Source organism: Xenopus laevis, chromosome 3L (assembly GCF_017654675.1).
Source record: "Xenopus laevis strain J_2021 chromosome 3L, Xenopus_laevis_v10.1, whole genome shotgun sequence".
In the NCBI taxonomy this organism is placed as follows: Eukaryota; Metazoa; Chordata; class Amphibia; order Anura; family Pipidae; genus Xenopus; species Xenopus laevis.
Genome location: NC_054375.1, coordinates 160,666,356 through 160,688,573, shown reverse-complemented (window position 1 = coordinate 160,688,573; position 22,218 = coordinate 160,666,356). Strand labels below are relative to the sequence as shown.

Sequence of the window (22,218 nt, the reverse complement as noted above, 5' to 3'; positions counted from 1 at the left end):
TGGGTGGAGATTTAGATATAGAAATAATTAAATGTTCATATAAGAAATGGAGGTTATGGTTATGGAATTCTCTAACAGGAGAAAAGCAATGAATGATTCATTGGAGAGGAAGAATGAAGACTTTGCCAAGGAAAAATTCATAGTTTGTGCATGTGGTTGCCAAATAAACGGTACAAATTAAATGAAATTAATAGTTAATAAAATGAATAACAGTTAGGGAACTGGCTATTAAGAAGTTTCCACAACTCTTAAATTATCTGTCAATCTTTGATATTTATACAAGTGGATTATGGTTATGTTATAATTATTTTGTACTTAATTTTCACAGGAAATGCAGGAGAAGAACCAGACGTTGGTCAGTGAAATTATTCTCTTGGGATTTCAGAATCTCCAGAACATCAGGATTTATTCATTCTCTTTGTTCCTTCTGATATATATAATAACAGTTTGTGAGAATGTCCTCATCATAGTGTTGGTGTCCTCCAGTCGGAACCTCCAGTCCCCCATGTACTTCTTTCTCCAGCAGTTGGCTTTGTCTGATCTACTGCAGATCACAAATATTTTACCGATCTTGCTACAAACTATAATTTATGGTAGATCCACTTTGTCTCTTGTTGGTTGCATCACTCAGTTATATTTCTTTGGTGCTTCAGAAGCTTGTGAGTTTCTTCTTCTATCAGTGATGTCCTTTGACAGATATGTGGCCATCTGCATACCATTGCGTTACACTTCTATATTGAATCACCGGGTTTGTTTTATATTAATTTTAATGTCATGGGTTCTTGGCTTTGGCATTGCAGTGGTTACAGCAAATCTAATAGGAGCATTAGAATTTTGTGACCAAAATACCATTAATCATTTCTTCTGTGATTTCTACCCTCTTTTAGAACTTTCCTGCTCAGATACTTTTTCTCTGCAATTTGAAGCATTTTTTTTATTTGTCCCTATGGTTTTTCTACCATTCATACTTGTCATTGTATCTTATGTGTGTATTGCCCGTGCAATCCTAAAGATATCTTCCGATACCGGGAGACAAAAAGCCTTCTCCACCTGCAGCTCCCACATGACTGTGGTCTCCATATTTTATGGGAATATAATTGCTATTTACTTGTTTCCCCCTAAAAAACAATCTTCAACCATAAACAAAGTTCTCTCTCTGTTGTACACAATAGTCATTCCTATGGTTAACCCGGTAATTTACAGCTTGAGAAATAAAGAGATCAAAGAAGCCCTCAAGGTGAAAGTAAATCAATTTTGCAAATCAGTTAATATATAAAAATGGACATTCACTAATAATTGATTCCCCTTCATTTTTTAGACTTAAAGGGGATATTTCACCCAGACATAAAAAGTTGTATAATAAAAGTACTTTTCAAATTAAGCATGAAACCCAAATTCTTTTTTTTATTCCAAAATCCATACCTGTTATAAACTCATTTAAAACTCTCAGCTGTCAATTATATATTGCCTGCCCCTCCTCAGAGACATAGAGGCGGAGCAGGCAATTACTTCAACTTTCAATTCTGCACTTCCTTGAAGTCACTGCACTCCTCACATTCCTCACCATGTAATTGGATAGCCAGTGCAAGGACGTGAACATCAGGGGTCCCATTCTGGTGCATAAACAAGATTTTGGCATGATGAAAAGCTTGCCTAATAATAATGTACACAAAATGTGTGTCACGATTGGCACCCAAAATCCAGAACCCAAGCTAATTTCCCTGGTCTCGGCTCCCACTTCTGCCTGTAGCAGCCGCCTTTGGCCTTGGGAGGAGCCCTCATTTACTCAGATGCCGCCAGGTCTTAATAGAGAGAGGAGAAAAACTAACGGTTCTGGACAAGCAAAGGGGGGCGATCGTCTCACCAGGATACTGGAATGGAAGAACACCACAGGAGGGTAGGCCAGACAACACAGCATGTGGCCAGCACAAGCTGTAGAATTGTCAATGGACAGGCAGAGGTCAGGATTGGAGAAGTCAGAATAGTCTTAGACAGGCAGGATCAAGATTGGAGAGTTCGGAGTAAACAGACAGGCAAAGGTCAGGATTGGAGAGATCAGCGTAGTAAATCAGGCAGGCAAGGGTCAAACACAGTAGATCAATGAGTCACAAGGAATAAACACCCAGGAACAAGCTAAATTGAACCTAACAATGGGCAAGGTCCTGTAGCCTAAATGGGCTTCTTATACTATTCAATTTTCACGCCAATGTGTGCTGGCACAATCATGCCAGCGTGCCTGCACCTTTAAATAATGAACACACACGGAGCGCGCGCCCTAGAGGAAGCCGGCACAGGAACAGGAAGGACTCATGCGGCGGGCGTCTCCGCCAGAGACACGGCGGACACGCCCGCATGCCAGGGGGCACCCCACTAGACCACCAGGGTGAGTGGACTTTATTACAATGTGATTTTGAATTCCAAGACTAAAAGAAACAAGATTTAGAAGAGTTTATTTTGCTTGACATCATAAAATAGGATTTGGAATGATTTCTTAGGGTGACAGTTCTACTTTAAAGCACCATAATGAATAAAAATATATACAAAAGTAAAATACATTATATTTTAGAAAAGTAAAGAAAAAATGTATAACTTGATATAACTGGGGAGCACTTAATTCCCACTTCTTAATATGTGAATTATATCTCTTAAACCAGTCATTATGGTCAGAGATGCCAATGTTACCAAAGCAGGTGTAATATTCATGGAGTTTGGTTCAGTCAATAATCAACAATAAGACTTCCATTGCTGTATTGTAATATATATATTATATTGATCTGTCCTTTTATATCATATATAGATATTATTGTTTTTACTTTTTTATTGGTTTTATAGCGATTATATATCATTCACCTCAGTCCTTGCTCAAATGGAGGTTACAAATGAGAATATTTGAAAAATATATCATTGATAAATCACTTACACATTTTTTATCTGTTTTTTTATTTAAACTAATATAATATAATATAAATTAATATAAACTTGTCTTCAAAATTATGAAACAAAATATTGTTATTATTTTATCCATGTAGGGAATTAATTTTTTCAACTCTTGGAGCGCTCTCAACACATTGTTGTTTTTAAAATTAAACCCAAAACCCTAAGAGTCCCACCCATCTTTCCCACTTCATGCTGCCTCCATTTCCAGGCTATGTGGGGTAGCCAGGGACACTCATCATATTGTACTGTCAGATAGGAACCGGAAACTAGACAGACCTGACAGTTGTGATTGGCTAGCCATCTCCCACTGTGTTTATGGCAAAGACCATTAGGACAATACCAGCTTATGGAAAGGACCATTAGGACACCACTACCACCTTTAAAACACAAGGTTCAGAGAGGATCTATAGGGAACTCCAATAAAGTTAATGATCATGATCATGGTCCTTAGCCAAAGCTGACACATAGGAGCCCATTTATTAAACCTCATTTTTTTTCTGGTCACTGGTTTTAGGGGAAAAGTCAAAATTTTCATGGAAAAATAAAAACGTCAAATCCGAATATATCTCAAACCTGTCGAGGTCATGTAGAAATCAATGGCAGATGTCCTTGAAGTTATTTCTTGACATTTTGATCTGGACTATAATCTGCAATATAATCTTAAAAAGTCTGGGTTTTTGTTTGACAATCCGAAAAAGTCAAGTTTTTCATGGAAAAATAAAAACTTGAATTTTTAGAGATTTATCATACCCCAAAACTGCTAAAAATCCGAATATATCTCAAACCTGTAGATGTCATGTAGAAATCCATGGCAGACATCCTTGAAATTGTTTCTTGACATTGTGATTTGCACTGAATCAATCTGGGTTTTTGTCTGATAAAACCTGAAAAAGTTTTTGCAGCAAAAATTCAATAAAATCAAGTTTTCGGACACTTGATTTTGTAGCGGCGTTTTGCCATTCTGAATTTATTGGGAAAAATTAATGATAATGAGTTCAATTTGGGGATGAGAGTTAGCCCAACTTTGTTTTCATAAAAAACTGAGATTAATTTGAGTTTTAGCAAATAGGCTCCATATAGTATTCAGTATTGCCTACAAGATTAGGGGGCTTTTCAGTTGTGCTAGGCATTTTAAAACACAGTGAACATAAATCTCCTTAAATTCCTAATCTCTAATAGTAAAACTTGATTTAAAAAATTATATTACTTATGGGCAGATGTATCAAGGGTCAAATTTCGAATTTGAAAAACTTCGAAATTCAAAAATACCAACAGTTTTTTATTTAAAAAATCTAAGGTTTTTTGGCCGAATATGTCAGTTTTCGATTGAATTGGCCAGTTTTCTATCAAATTAAAATTGTACGAACCAAAGTAATAGCGCATTCGATCCAAATGGTCAAAGTTGAATTTTTAAAGAGACAGTAGATGATAAATGTCAGTATTCTAATTTTCTAATTTTATTTCAAATTCAAATCGAGTTTGGACTATTCACTAGACAAAGTACACAAAAAATAGCTAGAAATTTGAATTTTTTCAATTAATAAATTCACCTCAACCTTTGATAAATCTGCCCCTAAATTCTTTACTATAACTATATTACCCATCTTACCTTGCCTTCCCAAGCAAAATTGTAAATCATGGATCTGTTTAACTTCTAAGTGTTTTTGATCTACAAAGAATAGTTTGTGTTGATCTGTTGGGAGGTTGACAGTCGCTGAGAAACTAACTTCTAAGAATGAAATGGTTTATATTGGCATTATGATAGGTTCTCTTTAAAATTGTAATGTGTTGCTCTCTCTATAATTATATCAGTCTTCTGGAAGTTTGCAGTACCTTCCCAAGAAATAAAATGATCTTAGTCTGTTTTGCGCAGAACAACACTGCAATGAAACACCAAATGCATCAGAAAATGTATGAAGATCTTTACCAAGAAATCTCTGGCCATATAACTGCAGATGATGAATCTACAGAGACTGGAAGACTTGGCCAAGCTCAAATAATTGCCTCAGTATTGAGCTGTAATTTGTTTCTAAGAAATACACCTTTAAATTGAACTTAACTTACCCTTGAAATTTCTAATTAAGCTATTGTTTGGCAAAACTTTTGTTTTATTATTTCAAATGTGTTTCAGGTGACAACTCGAAAAAATCAAGCTATCCGGGCATTAAATGCGAAAAAGTCATATAATTTGAATTTTCGTTCTGTTGTGACAAAACTTTTCCCACACCAACTTTTTCAAGTTGATTATTTGATAAATGAGTTAAATTCTTGGATGGGAGTTATGTTGAGTTTGTTTAAAAAAAATAGATAAATTTGAGTTTTAGTTAATGCAAATTAAAATGTTTCATTATTTTAAATGAACTCTAAGGGGCCCATTTAATAAGGAATTTCGATTTATTCCATGAATCTCTAAAAATGAGTGGTTTTCAAATTTATTTAAGTGTAAAAACCACAAAATCCAACAAAAAAAACTTTTGTTTTCAATGTCCAAATACATGTCAAACTGAGGCTGTCAAATGCACATGTGAAATAGTGATAGAGTTTTGAAATGGCTACTTTTACAGCCTCAGTTTGACGTGCATTGGAAAGTCCACTTTTGATTGGTCTGCTTTGACCAATATAGAAATGAAGGGTTTGTTTCTTCCTATACTTCTCATGTAGATGTTAAAGCTCACAAAGTGGAAGATTTGTTTGGATGACAGGCTTATTTTGACGTGGTTTGGAAAGTCCTCTTTTGATTGGTCTGTTATGACCAATATGAAAATGAAGATGATTTGATAGTTCTATCAATGGAAGGGTTTGTTGCTCCCTTTACTGTTTTATGTACATTGTACATGCGAAAGGTCTAATAGTCTTAGTCACTGATGCCAATCTTTTTGCCAGTTGTTTTTCCGGTTTTGTTAAGTGTGGATAGGAAGTGGTGTCACTGAATAGTGCCCATAACATTTGTGGTTGAATTGACTTTCCTGCAACCTGGGTCCAGTACCTTATGACTTTTTCCCAAAATGTTTGGATTTTACAGCATGACCAAAAGGTGTGTATAAGGTTTATTTAAGAAAGTGGTATTTTAAGTTCAAGAAAGATGTGTTTCCAGCTGCAAGATTTCATTGTTGAAGAACAAATCTGGACTGTTTCAGTGGTATGCTGGTAAATATCGTAGCTATGGTCATGTAGCTGAAGAGTGTAAGGTTTGCCAGAACTCATTTGACTCATCCCACGAGTCAAAAAATTGTAAGCAACCAAGGAAGTGTAACTTGTATTTTCAGGTCTGGCATTTAAACGCCAGTTGTCCACAATGGGATGGCAAGTCTGAAGAGTACGCTGAGGCTCAGAAGGAAACCTATGTTGGCAATCTCAGTGAATCTCAGTGGATGGAGGTATCAGTGGAAGTGTCTCCTTCTAAAAGTGATGGGATTTTTGTGATGAGGAGGAAGAAAGCAAGGGAGAAGGTTCTATCTGAAATTGTAGGTATTGTAAGTGCATCAATTGAATCAAAAGATTCGGACCACTTACAAGAAGTGAAAAGTTGTACAAATATTGGAAAGAGAAGAATACTTAGCTATGTGGTCTGACGATGATGAGATTGATGTAGCTGATATAGTGTATTGAAGATGCAAAGGCAACCAAAGATTCAAGATGATGAGTTTTAGGGTATATTAAAGTTTGAAATGATTTGTTGTTAAATCATGGGTTTACTTATTACTAAGAAACCTACCTTTTTTGTTTGTTTTAATTTGGGATTGGACAATTTATTGAATGCCAAGGCAAGTCTGTAGACTACATATAGAACCAAAATCTCAATAAAAATATCTTCCCTAAAACATTCCTTACATGATCCAGGCATCTTCCTCCCATCATGAAGACTGAAGACTTATGCTGTCCATAGACGCAAAGATAAAGTCTTGTATGATTTTCAGACTGTGTCTGGATCATCCTGACATTTTTTGTACCATGGGGATTGGTCATTTAGTCATTGGGACAGGCTAGAAGATTTCTATTGGCTACTGACATCTCTGCATGTTACTTTATAAGCTGATGTTTTTAATAAATACAGTAGCTGTGTTTGGGCAAATCCTAGAAATAGTATCCCATATTTGAATCCATTCATTTTGTGGAATCGTTCATCCCACATCTATTTCCAAGTCCAATGGTTTATTTTAGTAGGGGGGTCGGAGTTTTGGGACAGTGAGTAGTATTAATCTATACAAAAGTGAGAGGGTCCCCCTCAGTTTGCCTGCAAGTTTCCAACAATGAGGGTGGAGGGATCAATTGTTTTTATAAAGTGGTGTAGTTGGGTATATCTGAAGATTTCTCCGTCTGGCATATTCAGAGCAAATTGTATCTACTGAATGGATTTAATTCCAGTGGAGCAGAGTAGATCCCTGATCCTGAGAATGTGATTGTCTTTCCATCACATAAGGCTGAAGAAGCATGTCCAGGAGGAAAGAGTGGAATATTGTGGATTGGGATGAGTATACTATGGAGCGGAGATAACTGGGAGTTCTGAATGTTATACCATGTATGAACTGTATGAGTTAGTTAGGGGAAGTAGATTCCATTGAGCTTTATCCATCCACCAATAAGCAGTTAGGTAAGTTGGCTGTGCTACAAGAACTTCAAAGTGGACCCAGTGAGTTTCTGTATGAAGTAGATGCAATTGTGTGGTTTGAGAGAGTTGTGCTGCAGAATACAGCAGGTGACAGGGAAACATATCAGTATCACAGTTTATACTGTACTACATACAGTGACACAGTGCTGGTGCCCCTTCAGCAGTTTGTATAAGTTTGGCCAGGTGGACAATGTTGTCACTTTCAGTCTGGGTCTCAGGTGTGAACAGTGCAGGACTGTAGGGTTTGAACAATAGAGGTGTCACAGGCAGGGCCGCCATTAGTAATCACAGGGCCCCGTAAAACAAAATTTCAGGCCCCCTGGGCTCCGCCCACCAAGCCCCACTCAACACAAAAGTTTAACAGTTAAAAAACCACACAGACATCAGCATTAAAAAAGGTAACCACCCACACAAGTTATGAAAAGCTATTGGTGGTCAGGGCCCCCCTACAAGTTAAGAAAAAAAAAAACCTTGGCGCCAGGGCCCCCCTTAAATGTACAAAAAAAATTGGGGCCCCAGAAAATATTTTTTAAAAAACATTTGTGGCAGAGCCCCCCTTAAAAGTAAAAAAAAAATTGGTGCCCCAAAGAATATTTTTTTAAAAAAAACCTTGGCTCCAGGGCCCCCCTTACAAGTGGCCTTACTTACTGAAGTAAAGCACTGCGTATCTTGACAGCGCTATATAAATAAATGATGATGATGATGATGATGAAGACAGTCCTTAGAAATAACTGGAGCCCCTATAGAAGCCCCTGTGTATGCAGCAGGGCCACCAAAAAAAATATTCTTCCTAATGTTATTTACAATATTGACATACTGTGCAGTGTCAGATTTTCAGGGTCCCAGCAAAACATGGCCTCATAGAGCTATAACCAGCCAGGCACCCCACAAAAAAATCTCTTGAGGGTCCTGGGCGCACAGCAGCCCCTACTTGGCCCTCCAACCCACCCACTGTCTCCCGGCCACTCACACCAGGATTAATAAGCAAGAGGAGACTTATTAGAACTATAGAAAAGCAGACCCCACAATTTGGGCCCCTTGTTCCAAAGTATACTAGGCTTGCAGGGTTTGTTTCTACAATTATTTACCCTTTATACTTCCCTCTGGCTACCTTTTTGGAAAGTTAATACAAGGCCCACTTTATCTAATGTTTTGGTGGGTTTTGCTATAAGTTTAATATATATACCGGTTTATTATACATCACTTCAGAATACGTTGGCGTTTTATAATAATTATTGCATACTTATCATCTGGGGATTATAGTACTGGCCCAACCTGTGTTTTGACAGATAAAAGTTGCCTTCTATACAGGGCTATATGAGTTTCCGAGTCCCATAATCCACAGAGGAACCCATTGAGGCAGGCAGTCTGGTCGGACAGGGGGAAGTTAGGTGTTCCTCACCTAGAGCAATCTCCACCTCCACTTTGTCCTCCTTGAGGGACTTGAAGAACAGCATCACTGAAGACCCCTCTTCTGTTGACGTTTCATTGAGGAACCGCAGCAGTTTGTCTTCGTGCTCTCCATCGTTCTTACTGAGCAGTTCCTCAAAGCATTCAGGGTCCAAGAGGCTAAACTCGTCGTACACTCGGTCCCGGGTCCACTCTATGCGCGGGTCGTCCATTGCCAAGTTCACTGCATTAGTAGTTCACTTGCCTGTTATCTGTTACCATAGCAGCACCACGCTACAGGGACTACATACGGATAGTGTATATCACTGCGCACATGTCAGAAGGGCAGAACAGCTTCAGCGTTTTAAAGGGGGGGTGGCTCTTTCGAAAAGTGCAGCACTGCCGGGCCCCCCTTCAGCCCCGGGCCTGGTACACTTGTACCCCCTGTGCCCCCCTGATGGCGGCCCTGGTCACAGGTGTGAACAATACAGGGGATTACAGTCTGAATTTGAAGTGTAAACAATGCACGGGCCAATTAATCTCAGAATTGATCCCTTTTAAAGTTTACACAAGGTAAGTCACACCAGACAGACTTTCAAGTGGGGGCCTCACAAGGGGACAGCACTGCTCTATATAATTTATGATCTGATTAGTGATGATAGGGATAGATAATAGTGCTTCATTGAGGCGCCAATTTGACTGATAGTGTATTGGCATAGGGATAACTGCATGGCCAGACCAAGAGATGGGTTGTGTAGTAGCATCAGTGATTGCTGAGAGCATGAAGTCAGGGCAAAAAAGTAATCAATACAAGAGTATGCTCTATGTGGGTGGGAAAAAAAGTGTAATTTTTGCCTGTTGTCTGTAGGGTGCACTGATCTGTTCTTTTTACTGCTTTATTTAATCTAAAGGGTTAGTGTAGGTCAGGAGCTTGTATTAGACATAGGAATAAAATCTTTACATATCTGGCCAGTCTCTAGGTAGATACATTCAGGTAAACATTTGCAATTAGCCAAACAGTTGTTATTGATATAAGAGTTTATCTCTAACTCTGAAGGTAACCTAATCAAGTGTAACAACATAAGAACGAGTGGGCAAACAAGAAGATTAATTCAATTATTTATTAAATGAGGAACCTTTTACCTTGATGCAACCACACATTGTTCTTCTCCTTGGGGACTTATTCATGATGGTGTAGGCAAGAAAAACTGATATTAGAATGAATATTTTTAAATATATCATATAATAAAAAAATATAAATCTGCACATTTATGTGACAACATCAGTGGAAATCTAGTGAACCATGAAAGCGGCGAATCAGCCACTAATTTAGAATACCAACTACTTTAATTACTCCTTGCACCCATGGGCCTAAGGTATTAAATGCAAATACTGTCAAAAGAAATAAAAGTGACTGATTTTTCAGTGTTACGAAGCAAATATTACTTTATCAGGAGTTGGCATCTTATACCTTAAATTTGGAGGTTCCTCATATCAGAGATGACTTCCCTGTCATGATTTGGACTGTATCTTTTCATTATGAATTTTCATATCCCTTTCATATGGGCTATTGTTCCAGTCTTTCAATAAGTTGGTTTATGTTCAAACATCCAAGATTCAAGACCTAAATCTTAGAGAAAGTTGCTGGGGAGACTCAAAACTTTCTGTGACTCCCCATTCAGCTGTCCAGCTTAAACTTCGAGGGGTTTTAAAATCAAGGTATGTGATCTAGAGTCTTGTCTTTAAACATCTACTAGCTAAATTGATACAGGGCTACTACTGAGAAGTGCCAGGTTTATTTTTTTAGTCCTTACATTTGTTGTAACTCCACTTGCATGTTCTGTGATTTAATACTTATTGGTTTTGGTTTTAGAAAAGACAACCATTTTTTTTTTTTTTTTTTTTTAATAACCAGACAATGAATGAGAAGAACCAGACGTTGGTCACTAAGATTTTCCTCTTGGGATTTCAGAATCTCCACAGCCTGAATATTCCCCTATTCTCTATGTTCCTTCTCATTTACCTTATGACAGTTTTGGAGAACATCCTCATCATAGTGTTGGTGTCCTCCAGCCGGAACCTCAAATCCCCCATGTACTTCTTTCTCCAGCAACTGTCCCTGTCTGATTTACTGGGATCAACAAATATTGTACCCACTCTGCTGGAAACTATAATTCTTGGAAGAGCCTCAATCTCGCTTGTTGACTGTATAACACAATTTAATGTTTTTGGTGGGTCAGAAACTTTTGTGGGCTTCCTTCTAGCAGTAATGTCCTATGACAGATATGTGGCCATCTGTATCCCACTGTGTTACACTTCTATAATGAGCTACAACATTTGTAATAAATTAATTTTAGTGTCATGGCTGCTTGGTCTAGGTGCTATACTCATCACTGCAAATCTAATAGCCAGATTGTATTTCTGTGACCAAAATACCATTAACCATTTCTTCTGTGATTTCTTTCCCTTTTTACAGCTTTCCTGCTCAGATACTTTCATAGTGCAATTAGAAGTAATCCTACTGTCTATTCCTGTCATTATTTGCCCCTTTATACTGATCATTGTATCATATATGTGTATTGCCCATGCAATCCTAAAGATAGTGTCCAATACCGGGAGACAAAAAGCCTTCTCCACCTGCAGCTCCCACTTGGCTGTGGTCTCCATATTTTATGGGACTCTCATTTCTATTTATTTGGTTCCCCCCAGAAAAGAATCACATACCCTAAGCAAAGTTTTCTCTCTGTTATACACAGTTATGATCCCATTGTTTAACCCAGTTATTTACAGCTTGAGAAATAAAGATGTCAAAGAAGCCCTTAAGTCAATGATTAAATGTCATACTACTACATTGAAAGATGTCTGTCATCATATAATTATCCCCTGTTATTATTATAACATTTAATTTTTTTAGTGGCCTTTTGTTAATTTTGTACCCTCTATGATAAAAAAAAATGTAATTCATTAAAAGGTACTCTTTGGATTTCCATATAGTTTTGCTTGGTGCTAATGGCTGCTTCCTACTCCATTGTTTATTGACCCAGTAGAAACCTGCAGCAAGTGCCACCACCAAAGGAGAAGGTAATTCCAGGTCCAGTTCCCAGCTCAGGCTGTATCAATAGACGCAGCACATTTATGCTTAAAAAACACATGTCATTTTGACAGCAAGTTCTGAATGTGAGGTCAGCCTCAGCACTTTCAAATTTTATTTTATTTGAGAAAATCAACTCTACATATAATTTTCCATTGCCCCTTAGAATGTAAGTAAATAATTCATTGGAAATTGAAATGTTGGTCACATTATTATCAAATGAAATGGAAAAAGTCAATAAATTACTTTTAAGGAACTTATGACCTTTTTATTGTACCCGCACAGTTATTTGGATACATTTACAGAAACTCTGATACAATAGAGGATTTTCTCTGAGTTCACTTGATGTTAAGAGAAGCAGTAGAATATCCCACTGAAATCCTGTTATTTCAATAAAATGTCAGTTAATTTAACCACATTAGGTGCGGTTAGGGGTTGCAATGAGTGCCAATCCCCTCCAAAGCTTTTTTTTTTAGGGGCCCCTACCCAACAGTTTTTCTCACAAAAAGGAATTTATCTGTAGAAATAAGTCAAATCAACTGGACTTTCTGTGTTTTACTTTAAGATGTTTTACCAGTTATCTGGTCATCTTTATATATTTATATTTATATAGCACCATCCTCTCCTGCACCACTTATCGAGGCTGAAGATACAAATACAGGAAATAACAGTTACATATACAGAAAAGCATCTCACTAGAATGAATAACCAGTTCCAGTTCCAACCGTGACAATCCACCCACCCTCATAATTTAACTCTTCCCTCTAACCAGTTTAGTTGCACTTAGTCTCTGCACTCTCTCCAGCTCATTTATATCCCTCTTAAGGACTGGAGTCCAAAACTGCCCCCATACTCCAGATGAGGCCTCACCAGGGACCTATAAAGAGACACAATTATGTTTCATCCCTTGAGTTAATGCCCTTTTTTATACAAGAACTTTATTTGCTTTAGTAGCCACAGAATGACACTGCCCAGAATTAGACAACGTGTTATCTACAAAGACCCCAAGATCCTTCTCATTTAAGGAAACTCCCAACACACTCCCAACAAATCACTGTGCAAAGTGGCAGCATCCTGCATGGAACCTATACAGATGCAGCCACTTTGGTTTGTCTGTTTGACACAGAATAACTAAACACAGATATCCCATTTATCTCATTTAACACAGAAAACTGCGTCACAACATCCCATCTAATTAAAGCATTCACCATTGTTCACAATGGTGCTTTGGTATGCTAATGGAAAGGTTAAATGCATTAAATGAGTTAAGATGACTTTAGATAACGCAGTTTCTTCAATTAACCCTGAGTCATGACGCATTTATCTCACAAATCCAAGTGGCTTCATCTGTAGTTCTGCACAATTTAGTCTCATCTGCAAAAAAAAAAAAAAAGTAACAGTGTGCGTATTTAGAAAGGTTTATTTCAGCTGAGGTTGAGACTTATATTTTGTGCTGCTATATGAAAACCCATAGTGAATACATGAAGACAAAGTCCTATATTGTGTCTCTTTTCTGCACAATAAATCCATTTGCCAACCATTATAAAAGCCAATCTTCCCACCATTTATATATTTTATTTATAGACATTTATATGAAAATGCACTGCCAATAACCCAAAACTCCTTTATTTTCTGTCTTCCCAATGTCTCAAGGGAACAGAATGTATGTGGCTTTGTATAAAGTTACTTGTAATGAGGGAACAGAGATTCGTTACTCTGATTGGCTGAATGAGCGTTTCACTTCCTTTGGTTTATTGATATGATGCTTGTTTCTTACTAACATCTCAATCTTTCCATCTTTATTCCTGAAATAAAAATCAATGAAATAATTGGAAAATATTTAAAAAGGCAATGAAAAGTAATACATGAAGCACAAAAAAAAAAAAATTAATGAAAAATATAATTTAAAGTATCAATGGGGCTCCTGTCATTCCCATTGGCCACATGGACTTGAGTTACAGTTTGGATTTTACTTTTGGTGTTGTACTTGTCAATGTATGTAGGGATATATTTAGATTCTGACAGTTGGGGATTCTGGGCAGCTTCACTAATATTTGGTTAATGAATCAGGGGATTTCTGTGTCTCTGAGTTGCACAAGAGTTTCACTTCAGCACAGACAACACAATTGCAGAACCTCTTTACTTACGCATTGTATAAGACACTGTATAAGGCAGATTTGTATAGTGGCCAATAATTCTATATAATGGACTGATAATTAACCAATCAGATGTACAATGTGTTTATTCTGCCCTACTGATTTAGCTAAATCTTGTAGCGAGTCAGATACAACTCAATCAATATATCACACTGGGTTTATATCATATGTAGGTAATGGTGGATTTGTTCTGTGTTTATCTATGAAAAGAACCCTTTCCAGTGGATTTACCCTTCTGGTTGCTGTTGAGCTCAGAGGGGTTTATGAGTAAATAATCCTATGCACATGAAGGTTCCTACGAATATTCTGCTGATTTACATATTTCTCTCCTCCATCCTAACACAACTAAATGCTCCACTCTACTCACCTGGGAAAGTTTATAGAACTGGTCACATGATGTCTTTCATCACAGAAGGTGTGAATGCTATCAAGGAACACTGTTGTCTACAGTTTTATAATCAGCTTTCCCTATTCAGAGACACAGCAGGGAATATTTATCAAAAGATTAAATTTATGTCTCCTGACCATGGTGCATGGCCCCAGCAAGCTGGATTGACTACTGGAACCACCGAGCAAAACAGGGTCCTCCTCAAACTCATTTCCTAAATTCTGTATCATCATTCCCAGGAAAACTAGTTCCAAAGGACTTTGAGAATAAATGGGAAGACGTTGGTCAAAGATACAGTGACACCTTAAGGACATTTAGTATTCAATAGACTTCTGGGAAATAATGGAGACCTGAGGGACTGAAGAATGGGATTCTATATAGTAACTGTTATTGTAGATTGTTTTAACATGAAATAAAACAACCAAGTTTCATTGAAAACTAAAGAATAGTGATGGGCGAATTTGCGCCGTTTCGCTTCGCCGAAAAATTCGCGAATTTCGCGCGAAATTTGCAAAACGGCGAAAAATTCGCGAACCGGCGCCGGCGTCTCGTTTTTGATGCCGGCGCCCGTTTTTGACGCCGGCGCCCGTTTTTCTGACGCCGGCGCCCGTTTTTGGCGCCGGCGACTTTTTTCGGAAAATTTTTTTTTTGACGCCGGCGAATTTTTACCGCGAATTTTCGCGGGCGTCTCGCGAATTTATTCGCTCGGCGCGAATCGCGCAAATTCGCCGCGAATTCGCGCATGGCGAATAAATTCGCCCATCACTACTAAAGAAAGCAAACAAACACTGAGGTTTTTCACACATATATGCACGATATAAAAACTATATAAAAAACTATAAAAAAAACTATTAAAAACTATAAAAAAAATGAAAAATACATCATTTGTCCAAAGGTTCTGGGCAGGAAGGCCTAGGAGTATAGAGGGATAGTGGGGTTCCTGACTGATGTACAATATCAATATATGTGTGAGATACAGATCATTATCCCAAGGTTTGGGGGTGCAGGAGTATAGAGGGGATAGTGGGGTTCCTGACTGATGTACAATATCAATATATGTGTGAGATACAGCTCATTATCCCATGGTTTGGGGGTGCAGGAGTATAGAGGGGACAGTGGGGTTCCTGACTGATGTACAATATGAATATATGTGTGAGATACAGATCATTACCCCAAGGTTTGGGGGTGCAGGAGTATAGAGGGACAGTGGGATTCCTGACTGATGTACAATATCAATATATGTGTGAGATACAGATCATTATCCCAAGGTTTGGGGGTGCAGGAGTATAGAGGGATAGTGGGGTTCCTGACTGATGTACAATATCAATATATGTGTGAGATACAGATCATTATCCCAAGGTTTGGGGGTGCAGGAGTATAGAGGGGACAGTGGGGTTCCTGACTGATGTACAATATCAATATATGTGTGAGATACAGATCATTATCCCAAGGTTTGGGGGTGCAGGAGTATAGAGAGGACAGTGGGGTTCCTGACTGATGTACAATATCAATATATGTGTGAGATACAGATCATTATCCCCAAGGTTTGGGGGTGCAGGAGTATAGAGGGACAGTGGGGTTCCTGACTGATTTACAATATCAATATATGTGTGAGATACAGATCATTATCCCAAGGTTTGGGGTACAGGAGTTTAGAGGGACAGTGGGGTTCCTGACTGATGTACAATATCAATATATGTGTGAGATACAGATCATTATCCCCAAGGTTTGGGGATGCAGGAGTATAGAGGGACATTGGGGTTCCTGACTGATGTACAATATCAATATATGTGTGAGATACAGATCATTATCCCAAGGTTTGGGGGTGCAGGAGTATAGAGGGGACGGTGGGGTTCCTGACTGATGTACAATATCAATATATGTGTGAGATAGAGATCATTATCCCAAGGTTTGGGGGTGCAGGAGTATAGAGGGGACAGTGGGGTTCCTGCCTGATGTACAATATCAATATATGTGTGAGATACAGATCATTATCCCAAGGTTTGGGGGTGCAGGAGTATAGAGGGACAGTGGGGTTCCTGACTGATGTACAATATCAATATATGTGTGAGATACAGATCATTATCCCAAGGTTTGGGGGTGCAGGAGTATAGAGGGACAGTGGGGTTCATGACTGATGTACAATATCAATATATGTGTGAGATACAGATCATTATCCCAAGGTTTGGGGGTGCAGGAGTATAGAGGGACAGTGGGGTTCCTGACTGATGTACAATATCAATATATGTGTGAGATACAGATCATTATCCCCAAGGTTTGGGGATGCAGGAGTATAGAGGGACAGTGGGGTTCCTGACTGATGTACAATATCAATATATGTGTGAGATACAGATCATTATCCCAAGGTTTGGGGGTGCAGGAGTATAGAGGGGACAGTGGGGTTCCTGACTGATGTACAATATCAATATATGTGTGAGATACAGATCATTATCCCAAGGTTTGGGGGTGCAGGAGTATAGAGGGGACAGTGGGGTTCCTGACTGATGTACAATATCAATATATGTGTGAGATACAGATCATTATCCCCAAGGTTTGGGGGTGCAGGAGTATAGAGGGACAGTGGGGTTCCTGACTGATTTACAATATCAATATATGTGTGAGATACAGATCATTATCCCAAGGTTTGGGGTACAGGAGTTTAGAGGGACAGTGGGGTTCCTGACTGATGTACAATATCAATATATGTGTGAGATACAGATCATTATCCCAAGGTTTGGGGGTGCAGGAGTATAGAGGGACATTGGGGTTCCTGACTGATGTACAATATCAATATATGTGTGAGATACAGATCATTATCCCAAGGTTTGGGGGTGCAGGAGTATAGAGCGACAGTGGGGTTCCTGACTGATGTACAATATCAATATATGTGTGAGATATAGATCATTATCCCAAGGTTTGGGGGTGCAGGAGTATAGAGGGACAGTGGGGTTCATGACTGATGTACAATATCAATATATGTGTGAGATACAGATCATTATCCCAAGGTTTGGGGGTGCAGGAGTATAGAGGGACAGTGGGGTTCCTGACTGATGTACAATATCAATATATGTGTGAGATACAGATCATTATCCCAAGGTTTGGGGGTGCAGGAGTATAGAGGGACAGTGGGGTTCATGATTGATGTACAATATCAATATATGTGTGAGATACAGATCATTATCCCAAGGTTTGGGGATGCAGGAGTATAGAGGGACAGTGGGGTTCCTGACTGATGTACAATATCAATATATGTGTGAGATACAGATCATTATCCCAAGGTTTGGGGGTGCAGGAGTATAGAGGGACAGTGGGGTTCATGACTGATGTACAATATCAATATATGTGTGAAATACAGATCATTATCCCAAGGTTTGGGGGTGCAGGAGTATACAGCGACAGTGGGGTTCCTGACTGATGTACAATATCAATATATGTGTGAGATACAGATCATTATCCCCAAGGTTTGGGGATGCAGGAGTATAGAGGGACAGTGGGGTTCCTGACTGATGTACAATATCAATATATGTGTGAGATACAGATCATTATCCCAAGGTTTGGGGGTGCAGGAGTATAGAGGGGACAGTGGAGTTCCTGACTGATGTACAATATCAATATATGTGTGAGATACAGATCATTATCCCAAGGTTTGTGGGTGCAGGAGTATAGAGGGGACAGTGGGGTTCCTGACTGATGTACAATATCAATATATGTGTGAGATACAGATCATTATCCCCAAGGTTTGGGGGTGCAGGAGTATAGAGGGACAGTGGGGTTCCTGACTGATTTACAATATCAATATATGTGTGAGATACAGATCATTATCCCAAGGTTTGGGGGTGCAGGAGTATAGAGGGGCATTGGGGTTCCTGACTGATGTACAATATCAATATATGTGTGAGATACAGATCATTATCCCAAGGTTTGGGGGTGCAGGAGTATAGAGGGACAGTGGGGTTCCTGACTGATGTACAATATCAATATATGTGTGAGATACAGATCATTATCCCAAGGTTTGGGGGTACAGGAGTATAGAGGGACAGTGTGGTTCCTGACTGATGTACAATATCAATATATGTGTGAGATACAGATCATTATCCCAAGGTTTGGGGGTACAGGAGTATAGAGGGACAGTGGGGTTCCTGACTGATGTACAATATCAATATATGTGTGAGATACAGATCATTATCCCAAGGTTTGGGGGTGCAGGAGTATAGAGGGACAGTGGGGTTCCTGACTGATGTACAATATCAATATACTGTATGTGTGAGATACAGATCATTATCCCAAAGTTTGGGGGTGCAGGAGTATAGAAGGACAGTGGGGTTCCTGACTGATGTACAATATCAATATATGTGTGAGATACAGATCATTATCCCAAGGTTTGGGGGTGCAGGAGTATAGAGGGACAGTGGGGTTCCTGACAGATGTACAATATCAATATATGTGTGAGATACAGATCATTATCCCAAGGTTTGGGGGTGCAGGAGTATAGAGGGGCATTGGGGTTCCTGACTGATGTACAATATCAATATATGTGTGAGATACAGATCATTATCCCAAGGTTTGGGGGTGCAGGAGTATAGAGGGACAGTGGGGTTCCTGACTGATTTACAATATCAATATATGTGTGAGATACAGATCATTATCCCAAGGTTTGGGGTACAGGAGTTTAGAGGGACAGTGGGGTTCCTGACTGATGTACAATATCAATATATGTGTGAGATACAGATCATTATCCCCAAGGTTTGGGGATGCAGGAGTATAGAGGGACATTGGGGTTCCTGACTGATGTACAATATCAATATATGTGTGAGATACAGATCATTATCCCAAGGTTTGGGGGTGCAGGAGTATAGAGGGGACAGTGGGGTTCCTGACTGATGTACAATATCAATATATGTGTGAGATAGAGATCATTATCCCAAGGTTTGGGGGTGCAGGAGTATAGAGGGGACAGTGGGGTTCCTGCCTGATGTACAATATCAATATATGTGTGAGATACAGATCATTATCCCAAGGTTTGGGGGTGCAGGAGTATAGAGGGACAGTGGGGTTCCTGACTGATGTACAATATCAATATATGTGTGAGATACAGATCATTATCCCAAGGTTTCGGGGTACAGGAGTATAGAGGGACAGTGGGGTTCATGACTGATGTACAATATCAATATATGTGTGAGATACAGATCATTATCCCAAGGTTTGGGGGTGCAGGAGTAAAGAGAGGACAGTGGGGTTCCTGACTGATGTACAATATCAATATATGTGTGAGATACAGATCATTATCCCAAGGTTTGGGGGTGCAGGAGTATAGAGGGACAGTGGGGTTCCTGACTGATGTACAATATCAATATATGTGTGAGATACAGATCATTATCCCAAGGTTTGGGGGTGCAGGAGTATAGAGCGACAGTGGGGTTCCTGACTGATGTACAATATCAATATATGTGTGAGATACAGATCATTATCCCAAGGTTTGGGGGTGCAGGAGTATAGAGGGACAGTGGGGTTCATGACTGATGTACAATATCAATATATGTGTGAGATACAGATCATTATCCCAAGGTTTGGGGGTGCAGGAGTATAGAGGGACAGTGGGGTTCCTGACTGATGTACAATATCAATATATGTGTGAGATACAGATCATTATCCCAAGGTTTGGGGGTGCAGGAGTATAGAGGGACAGTGGGGTTCATGATTGATGTACAATATCAATATATGTGTGAGATACAGATCATTATCCCAAGGTTTGGGGATGCAGGAGTATAGAGGGACAGTGGGGTTCCTGACTGATGTACAATATCAATATATGTGTGAGATACAGATCATTATCCCCAAGGTTTGGGGGTGCAGGAGTATAGAGGGACAGTGGGGTTCCTGACTGATTTACAATATCAATATATGTGTGAGATACAGATCATTATCCCAAGGTTTGGGGTACAGGAGTTTAGAGGGACAGTGGGGTTCATGACTGATGTACAATATCAATATATGTGTGAGATACTGATCATTATCCCAAGGTTTGGGGGTGCAGGAGTATAGAGGGACAGTGGGGTTCCTGACTGATGGACAATATCAATATATGTGTGAGATACAGATCATTATCCCAAGGTTTGGGGGTGCAGGAGTATAGAGGGGACAGTGGGGTTCCTGACTGATGTACAATATCAATATATGTGTGAGATACAGATCATTATCCCAAGGTTTGGGGGTGCAGGAGTATAGAGGGACAGTGGGGTTCCTGACAGATGTACAATATCAATATATGTGTGAGATACAGATCATTATCCCAAGGTTTGGGGGTGCAGGAGTATAGAGGGGCATTGGGGTTCCTGACTGATGTACAATATCAATATATGTGTGAGATACAGATCATTATCCCAAGGTTTGGGGGTGCAGGAGTATAGAGGGACAGTGGGGTTCCTGACTGATTTACAATATCAATATATGTGTGAGATACAGATCATTATCCCAAGGTTTGGGGTACAGGAGTTTAGAGGGACAGTGGGGTTCCTGACTGATGTACAATATCAATATATGTGTGAGATACAGATCATTATCCCCAAGGTTTGGGGATGCAGGAGTATAGAGGGACATTGGGGTTCCTGACTGATGTACAATATCAATATATGTGTGAGATACAGATCATTATCCCAAGGTTTGGGGGTGCAGGAGTATAGAGGGGACAGTGGGGTTCCTGACTGATGTACAATATCAATATATGTGTGAGATAGAGATCATTATCCCAAGGTTTGGGGGTGCAGGAGTATAGAGGGGACAGTGGGGTTCCTGCCTGATGTACAATATCAATATATGTGTGAGATACAGATCATTATCCCAAGGTTTGGGGGTGCAGGAGTATAGAGGGACAGTGGGGTTCCTGACTGATGTACAATATCAATATATGTGTGAGATACAGATCATTATCCCAAGGTTTCGGGGTACAGGAGTATAGAGGGACAGTGGGGTTCATGACTGATGTACAATATCAATATATGTGTGAGATACAGATCATTATCCCAAGGTTTGGGGGTGCAGGAGTAAAGAGAGGACAGTGGGGTTCCTGACTGATGTACAATATCAATATATGTGTGAGATACAGATCATTATCCCAAGGTTTGGGGGTGCAGGAGTATAGAGGGACAGTGGGGTTCCTGACTGATGTACAATATCAATATATGTGTGAGATACAGATCATTATCCCAAGGTTTGGGGGTGCAGGAGTATAGAGGGACAGTGGGGTTCATGACTGATGTACAATATCAATATATGTGTGAGATACAGATCATTATCCCAAGGTTTGGGGGTGCAGGAGTATAGAGGGACAGTGGGGTTCCTGACTGATGTACAATATCAATATATGTGTGAGATACAGATCATTATCCCCAAGGTTTGGGGATGCAGGAGTATAGAGGGACAGTGGGGTTCCTGACTGATGTACAATATCAATATATGTGTGAGATACAGATCATTATCCCAAGGTTTGGGGGTGCAGGAGTATAGAGGGGACAGTGGGGTTCCTGACTGATGTACAATATCAATATTTGTGTGAGATACAGATCATTATCCCAAGGTTTGGGGGTGCAGGAGTATAGAGGGGACAGTGGGGTTCCTGACTGATGTACAATATCAATATATGTGTGAGATA

The 22,218-nt window shown here is 39.4% G+C and overlaps 2 protein-coding genes across 2 annotated transcripts; both read left to right on the top strand.

Moving 5' to 3' along the window:
• The first annotated feature begins 331 nt into the window (after positions 1-331).
• On the top strand, positions 332-1,276 carry or1s1.L (olfactory receptor family 1 subfamily S member 1 (gene/pseudogene) L homeolog). The gene is given in 1 exon segment (NM_001088439.1): positions 332-1,276. A coding segment is annotated over 1 exon segment (945 nt).
• Positions 1,277-10,853: 9,577 nt separating this feature from the next.
• LOC108710552 (olfactory receptor 2AP1) lies at positions 10,854-11,840 on the top strand. The gene has a single exon (XM_018251679.2). It carries the CDS (start codon positions 10,854-10,856, stop codon positions 11,838-11,840), a length of 987 nt encoding a protein of 328 aa, XP_018107168.1.
• Positions 11,841-22,218: the final 10,378 nt, after the last annotated feature.